The following is an 8,936-nucleotide window of genomic DNA, read 5'->3' as shown; positions in this document are numbered from 1 at the left end:
GAATATTTCAATCCCCTCTGTTTTGTGTTAAATGATTTTTACTGTATATCTATTGCACATAAATCCCTTTCTTACATAAAATATAAATGTACGTATAAAATAACTAAATAAATTGTAAAGGAAGTTTAATTAGCAACAATGAAATCTTAAAAATGTAGTATGAAATTTATAATGGCAAACATTAAAATACATGAAAGTAAATAAAATTTAAATTATAGAATTTACTTTATAAAATTAATAACAAGTGGTTAAAAATATGTATTTTAATTGCTTAAAACATGGAAGTTATTTGGCAGAGATTGTTGGATATAAAATTACAACTTCAAATTTTCAGATTACTATTGTTCATATTTAAAGTCTCAATTTGCAGTCTTAACAACCATTGTAAAAATAACCCGTTATCATATTCCAAAGATCAGCAGCATACATTTTTTTCAAAATCGTGCATAATATTAAATATTGGCTTTTGATAGTCAAGTTGATACAAATAAGATGAACTGTTTTTATGATTTTAGACTAGTAGTTTATTCTTCCATTCACTTATTACAGTATTTCATTTTTATATGCTTGACTATCCAAAATTTCAAGAGCTTTCTGAATATTTTTTAGTTGAATTTTTACTGTACACACATTTCAGTATTTATATCGTCAAAATTGCACAGACACACACTTGAACTTTCTTTTTCGTTAATGAAAATCAAAGTTCATTACACAAACATGCAATCACACTGCACAAGCATGTATGGAAATTCTTAACACATTTAGTAATCCTGATAATTGATTACACATTTAGTAAATAAAACAAAATATTTTAATGTATAACAAATGAATAAAGTTATAAAACAGAGCATGATACTACAGTTACGAAGATACTTAATGTTATAAAAGTTAGGTAATTTTAGTTTTTCACCAAAGCAATGAAATATTTTGATAATTATGAATATCTTTATAAATGAACTTTATTGCTGTTTTAAGCAACTGTCCAAGTTATTTTAATACTTTTGAAATATATACACTAAAAGAAACATTAAAATTTATTAATCTATTTGTCAACCTTGATTTTGGTATAGTCTGCAGAATGCTTCGTAGTTTTTAAGCACACAGAGGCACTGCAATTCTTTCTTATTCCTTGATCTAAAGTTTTCTGCAAGTTTTTTTTTTTTTTTTTATTATTATTTATTAAAATATCTGGGTTGGCACGCATACAATTTTTGTATAGTGACTTCAGATGTGGATAAGTTTTGCGAACACTCGTTTGTTTTACTGGCTTCGCTGAATTTTGCGATGAATGTATCACATTTATTGGGGAGTCTTCCAAATTTTTCATACTGTTAATGCATCAGCAGTGAATTATTCACCTCTTTCCTCAAGTACACTACGGCGATAAACAACTATTCACTAAAGATTTTGCTTAAATTTCCACTCATAATAATTTAAATTGCGAAAATCTCACAATTAGCACCCAAACACACTAATCAACACCACAATTCTTTCGAAACGTGCAAAAGTGGGGTACGCCGTCTTGCCAGGTGAAACTAGTCGATATTTCCGTGACGTCAAAAATTCGAAAAGTGGGGTAGGGTTTGGAAATACGCCGCCCGGGGACAACTGAAGAATTTGCGCCCCTTTCTATGTGCCAAGAATGGAAAACATTTCATTAAAAAATTTCGTAGCATCAGTTTGGCGCCCCTTATATGCTGCGCCCGGGAGCAGATGTCCCCCCTTGCCTCACCCTAGCTACGCCACTGCCCTCCCCCTACACTACTCCTCTTTCTTTTCCTTGCAGATTGTTATCAGAAGTCGAGTAAAAAGATGTTTCTACATCTTTTTGATACTCGAGAATAAAATATGATTTGTGTGTGTAGTAGATCAGGCTGTGGGTGTCATCCGATGGCGCACTAACTCGTTATCTGGATCTAGATCTCGATCTTGATATACGGGTATTTTTTCTTCTTTTTCAGTAATTTGATTTGATTGTATGGCAATAACGAAAATGTAAACATGGAAGCCAAACTATCATGGCGGCCTCCGTGAATGTACGTGGGACGATTGTTCAATATGTGGTAGTACGAGGCGATTTATTGAAATCATGTAAATGGCCAGTTGGAGCTATAATCGCACAAGCATGCCATGCTACGACAGCTGTACTTCACATGTTTTATGACGATGAATATACTCAAGCTTACCTTAAAGATTTAGATCGTATGCATAAAATTGTTTTAGAAGTAAGTAGTGTGACTTATTGGTTAAATCTTTTGATTAGATTAAATCTAGTAACAAATAAGTATTTTGCATGCTTATATTGTAATTGTCGTTTATATTTGTGTTTCCCAGATTATTAGCAGTGTGAACCAACATGCCTTTCAAAATTGATGAATTGCCATGTTATTCCTATGTGTATTTGCAGTTACATTTTTAATGTAACCATATGATTCTCGTTATATCTATTAGTTTGTTTTGTAAATTTTACCATATGTAAATATATATTTTAATCTGTATATAATTTAGGTAAATCAATGATAATTCTCCTTTACAGCTATTTATCAAGTCAAAATACATTAATTCTGCATATTAAATCTCGTATCAAGTAAAGTACTTTGATTATTAAAATGACAAAAATAATGAGTATCACTTTGAAAACTGATAAGGTCTTTTCTAATGATATTGGAAATCCTTTTTCTAAAACTGTGTATGAATGATTGAGAGTGTAAGTCGCAAATCTCTGAGAAATGCACCCTAGAATTGATCTGTGATAGTAGAACGTGTTTTCATTCTTTTCATTAAAGGTACAGTGTGCCAAAAAAAAGGGGGGATGGGGGACAGTTCCATATCTCCCATTGTACCGGGCCGATTGATGAAATTTTAATTGCGTGTTTCATGTCTCGAAAGCGTGACTTATGATATATATTTTAGATTTTGGTTAGAGTAGATTGAAGGCTGCCCCTTGGATAATCCTAATTGTTGTTGCATTTATCACCAAATTGTTTCATAAGGTAACCTGAGTAGTTGATGTTATGGAAATCCTAATATGATGTAATTGGTTGTGTGATTGCGGTGAATTTGAATGATTGGATAGATTTTGGATAAGAAATACATTGTTATTTTGTGGTTTACATGGTAAAATGGCTGAATGTTGTAAGATTAATTTGAAATTTTTGTACAATTTTGAACGAAAGGGAAAAAAACATTATTGATTGGTGCGTAAATGAAAGTTTACTTAGTTGTCATTATAAGTATCCTGTTTATAGGAAGGAAATGCATATGGTCGGATGTCGGAGGATACCTGCACTACAGAAGATATTTTTTACTGTTATTTGTGTGAATTTATGTGGCAACGCTAGTATACAGATTCTAGTTCAGATAATTTTAGGAAGTTTTTGGATGCTATTAAGGAATTTTGTTTGACTGAAGACAGAGAAATTTGTAATAAGGTAAATGGATATTTCCTTTGTGCAGTGCTAAGATGAATTTCATTTTTTATGTTATTTCCTTGTTTGATTTAAAATTTAGTTTATTGAGATTATATATTTTTTGTTGGCTGCTCCTTTGACTTTTCAAGTGAATATAGATCAATGTGTACATGAACAAAGTCAAGGGAGTGTGCAATTCTTTGTTCTTTTAAGTGAAAGGTCAATGTATACATGGACAGTGAGTTTGTGCAATTCTTTGAATTGTTATTTTGGATTTGTGCAGCGGCGATTTTTGGTGCAAAAATCCCCACTACACAAAGTAACAAGTCAAATAATAGCACAAAATCAGTGCCCATGTATTGTCAATGGGCATCCAATAATATATTTTTACTTAGATTTCTATATAGCATTGTTCTAATATAGGTATTTTGACACAAAGTAGGACTTTCTGAAATGTTTTTCCATATTTCGATTCTGCGACTCAATAATTCTTCGACTCTACGATCCCTAAATGCTAAATTTTGTAAAATTTGGTGCAAAATTTGTGGAGAAATTCAGAAATTTAACTTGGCGCTTTTTTTTTTTTTTTTTTTTCCAGTTTGCACCAAGGATATTCATTTGGCAAACTTCTTAATTTATAGCTACCTGTTTTCCTTTTCTTTTTTCATTGCGGACGAGTGGGGAAAGGTCATTTTTCATACTTTCAAATAATTTTAAGAAATTGCGTAAACCATATTTGGTGTTATTATTGCTTATAACAAATATGCCAAATTTCAAAATGTGCCAATATGTAAATTCATATGTCTTAGAAGAAAATTTTGAATAAAAAAACTCTTAATTTTTTGCAGATATGAAAGTCTATGTCTAGTCTATCTGAAAGTCTATGTCTATATGAAAGTACATGTCTAGAAATACATGTATTTTAAGATGATGATAAAATTTTTATAGGCATATTTTTATACAAGTTTTTCAAAAAATTTATAAAAATTACTTATTTATAAAATTATTTATAAAAATAAATCATAATAAATAGGCGAATTTTGTTTGGAATGAACCTAAATTTCGAAATGTGAAAGGAAGAATCAAATAAGTTTAATGAAAAAGGAGATATTAACAAATATATACCATTGAGGAGCTAAAATTTTGACAGCTAATTTTTTTTAAATAGTAAAAGTATATTTTAGAGTACCCTTTGACGATTTTTGGTGGTACATGGATATCGAGTTTGTGCAATGACTTTGTTATTTTTGCGCCGCTACACCAAGCCAAAATAACAAGACAAAGAATTGCACATACTCGGTATCCATGTACACATCGACCTATTTTCACTTAACAAAAATCCCAGAATTGCAAAAAAATGGCATTGCGCACTTCTTTGACTTTATCCATGTACACTTCGACCCATTTTCACTTAAACAAACATTAGAGAATTGCACAAACTATGCCTTACGCACTCCGTTGAGTTTGTCCATGTACACTTTGATATATTTTCACTTAAAAAGTTAAAGGAGCACCCAATTCCACAGTAGAGGCAAACAAAAAATACATAATCTCAATAAACTACATTGATAGTTCTCCATTTCACTGGCACAAATCTCGCCAAGCAGACTTTATTGGCGACAATACACAGTATACACATAAAAAAATTTTCACTAATGTTAGTTCTAAGAAATTTTTATTTTGAAGGCGTGAACATTTTAATACCGCTTAAAATTTTGTAAAAAGACATTAATTTAAGAATTTACTATGCTTTCATGGTACAACATCCTGATTTGCAGTTTCTTATCACGTGACCCCAAGTGATCTCATCTCATGTAAACTATGCTACAAAAATCTAATTCTCTCAGTAATTATCTACATTAATTTCAAGTTAAATCTTAATTTGGAATACAAGTTTAAATGCAAGAATTATTTCAATTCTATGAATAGTTTACTCAGAAATTATGTAAAACCACAGTGTTTTACTTTCTTAGTGCATTGTCATTAGAATGAATGAATTTAACCCTTGACTTTGCCTTTTCTATATTTATGCTTTCGGGTGAGTGGTGTGATTGCATCTTAATTGACTTAATTACCACAAATAGCCTTAGGGTATAAAATTCAACTATCTGGTAAAAATTCTATGTAATTGTATGCCAGTATCGAAAGAAACAATCAATCTGATAAGAAATGGCTTTGACTTGTTTTGAAAATGAGGCGTAAAAGGTTACTAGTGAAGATAATTTGTTTAGTATCAGTCGTACCATTTTCGGTGATTTTATCGCTTGCGCCGGCAAAATGGAAAAGTACCACTACATTTTAAATCAAACAATAAAGTAACATAAAAAAGGAAAAACCTGTTATGCATTTAAGTACTACACAAAGCAAATATCCACTTACCTTATTTACGGATTTCCCTGTCTTCAAATAAAATTCCTTAACAACATCCAAAAACTTCCTAAAATTATCTGTACTAGAATTCGTATATCGGCATCGTCACATAAATTCACAAGAATATACTACGTAGTTCCGGACTGTCCGGGAAACGGCTACTAGGTAAACCTCCATTTACACACCAGTCAATTAATGCACTTTTCCCCTTTCATTCTAAATCGTACGGAAACTTTAAAGTAATCTTACTACATGCAGCTATTGTACCTTCTAAACAATGAAACAAGCAATGTACTTTCTAAGCAACACACACCACAAAAGTCCTTGCAAAACATCCTATGATTCAAAATTTGTAGCTTTTTGGTGGCTATATACAGTATAGAAAGAAGAGTTTCCAATTCTGCAAGATCATTCCACTGTCTTTCTGTTAGTGAAACATTAGGGTTATCTACACCTAACATTCTCGTTTCCTGTTAATTCTTCAGATTGTAGCTTTTTGTGGCTATATACGATGTTGAAAGAAGGATTTCCAGTTCTGCCAGATCATTCCACAGTCTTTCTGTTAGTGAAATATTAGGGTTATTTACTTCTTCTGAAAAAGTTCTTAATCCTAACAACCACTATATCATCAAATGTGTACTTCTCATTGCATTGCTCATTTTCCTACTCGCTTCTTAAGAATGGCATCAATTTTGGGAGTTCTTGTTGCTTACCTAAATTCGCCAATGAGATTAGAAACTAAATGAATCAGTTTAATCAATAATGGCAAATATCATGTCCATCCTGCTCCCTAATATTTATTTACTAATATGTCAATAAAATAGAAAATAACTACGTATTAATGAATATAGTTTATAAATAAAAATATTATCTCAGTTTGTCATTAATTTTTTTTTAATTCACTTTAATTTCATTTCAAATTCAAACTGTTCTACAAAAACTGAAGTCGGAGTCGACGTGTTTTTTAGCGACTCCAACTCCACAGCCCTGGTTGTCAGGATGATTTGGTGCTAATTATGGATAAACTTTATGTAAAAACACATTTATAACATCTGGGTTTCCATTTGATGTAACCCCACTTAATTCCTGGTGAGTTACATTTTAATTTTATTAACAAGGTTATAAATTAACTGTTAGAGCTCTATTTTTTCTTGCATTTTGGAGGGGGAAAAATCATTAAAATTTGGGATCTGACTTCTACAAAGCAGCAAGCAATGGATTAATTTTAAAGTTATGTTACCATCAAAACAGCATGTATTAATGGAACAGGATATGGTCAGCTGAATATAACGTGCAAAACAATTATAGATTGTTATGTTTGCCTGTGAAAAGTATGTGCTCATAGTGTTTTAAAGAGAGCTTCCGGTAAAATCGGATAGCTAACAAATAGTAGAAACTGATGAAAGCTTTCTTAAAAAGTGCAGAAATGAAGCGATTTGAATACTGATTGTTTTTTAAATAAAGAGGGAGAGATTGCTTCAGAATTCTGCAGGAATAATTTGGTGCAACTTTGGCAGGAGATCTGTCAGTTTTCATAGTTCTATAATACTAAGTTCATGGTCAGTGGGTTAATATGTACTTACTGTTTTGTTAATTTAATTGTTATTTAAGTTAGGATATGAATCTTCCCTCCTAAAAATTGCTGAGATTCAAATTGTTTTCAAAATTTATAGGAATTAAAGATTCAGATGTCATCCTTTCTTCCTAAATATTATACTGTTATAGTGTTTGATTAGGACATTTGTTGTTTACATATCACCATGTGTTTACTTCATAAAGGATTATCTCATTTCTACTTACGTTTTTACTGCACTTTTTTTAATGTCATGGTCTCCTATTATTTCAGTTTAAATATTTGAAGATATTATCAGGTTCAGTGTTTCTCCTTACTTGCTTGGGGAACATTTAAATGACCTGATGCGGAACAGGGAGCTTACTAAAGCTATGTTCAATAAATGTGGGAAGTAGACAGGATACACAGAAAGGGTATACGAAACCCTTTATTTTTCTCTCTTTACAATGATTTCTGGACTTCGGAATACAGAGACCAACCACTTGTGGTCTGAACGTAAGAATATAAAAATATTAACTAAATTCTAACTAAACTAACTTCAGATTAATAAACAAGTGGCTGTTTGAAGATTGACCGTATATTAACAGAAAGGCCGTATGTAGTACAGAGAACTGTTAACACTATGATACGTTTAAAATTATCAAGAGGATTAAACCTCTGGCCTTGAAGGCAACCAGCAACCGAGTAAAACTGCTAAGGTAAGCGGCCTGCTTCTACTAACTCCTTCCTCTCCCTCTTGCTTGGCAAAAAGCCACAACTTAAGTACTTGGCATTCGCAAGACAAATTTGCATAAAATAAATTAAAGCTTTTAATTCTGGCCGGAAGTAGAAAATAAGAAGTGATAGTAAAGATTTAAAATAAAATAAACGTTAGTAAAACAAACTTAAGATCCTTACAATATGTTCATGGATTTTTTTTCATGTCTATGCACTTTTCTAGCCTTTATAATTATTCAAATTTATCTTTCTTTATTTACTAATACTTCGAACTGTATTACATTTTCCCCCCAGGCTTCAGATGAAACAAGTTTATGGAAGCTATCAAATGAATTGGAGAACAGTGATATTCATCATAAAGTATGGATTGAACAACCTGAGAACTTTCCGACTTGCATTGCTTGTAAGCCATACCCAAAAGATGAAGTACAAAAATATTTTAAACAGTTTAAATTATTTAAATAAAGTATTTTGTGTTAAAGAGTATCTTGTGCTGATTTTTTATATAGTTTAGGATTTAATCATACTGCACTTAAAATTTCATCTTGAACTCATAGAAGTGAATTCTTTTAACCATGTAAAATTTAGTGAGCTTTCATTTAATTAATTGAATTTTAATATTTGTTCTAATAATTAAAATCAGCTTATTTTCTCAAAAGGGGGGCGTTCACATTAATTTAAAATTTTAAAATTATATTTAAAATTTTTCTTTATGCTTTGACAGCTGTGTTTGTTATTATTAATTAGTCAAGTAATTTATTTGTTGTTAACATTTTATATTAGTCTAAAAGTTTTTACTGAATTATGAATGTTTTGATATTATAATGATCTTGTATCTTATACATTTTCACATGTAAAAGAAAGTG

At 30.9% G+C, this 8,936-nt stretch overlaps 1 protein-coding gene across 1 annotated transcript; it reads left to right on the top strand.

Moving 5' to 3' along the window:
* Positions 1 to 1,785: 1,785 nt before the first annotated feature.
* On the top strand, positions 1,786 to 8,556 carry LOC118185088 (putative peptidyl-tRNA hydrolase PTRHD1). Its single transcript, XM_035354882.2, has 2 exons — positions 1,786 to 2,225; positions 8,365 to 8,556. Exons 1-2 carry the CDS (start codon positions 2,019 to 2,021, stop codon positions 8,533 to 8,535), a joined length of 378 nt encoding a protein of 125 aa, XP_035210773.1. The 5' UTR covers positions 1,786 to 2,018; the 3' UTR covers positions 8,536 to 8,556.
* Positions 8,557 to 8,936: the final 380 nt, after the last annotated feature.

This window comes from Stegodyphus dumicola, chromosome 2, assembly GCF_044657685.1.
Source record: "Stegodyphus dumicola isolate Sdum_Otavi_A_Nest chromosome 2, ASM4465768v1".
In the NCBI taxonomy this organism is placed as follows: domain Eukaryota; kingdom Metazoa; phylum Arthropoda; class Arachnida; order Araneae; family Eresidae; genus Stegodyphus; species Stegodyphus dumicola.
The sequence above is the reverse complement of the archived record's forward strand: the minus strand, read 5'-3'. Positions and strand labels throughout refer to the sequence as shown.

Coding starts and splice junctions, on each gene's coding strand:
- LOC118185088 (XM_035354882.2), top strand. CDS start 2,019: ATGGCGGCCTCCGTGAATGTACGTGGGACGATTGTTCAATATGTGGTA. Junction 2,226..8,364: donor TGCATAAAATTGTTTTAGAA/GTAAGTAGTGTG, acceptor TTTTCCCCCCAG/GCTTCAGATGAAACAAGTTT.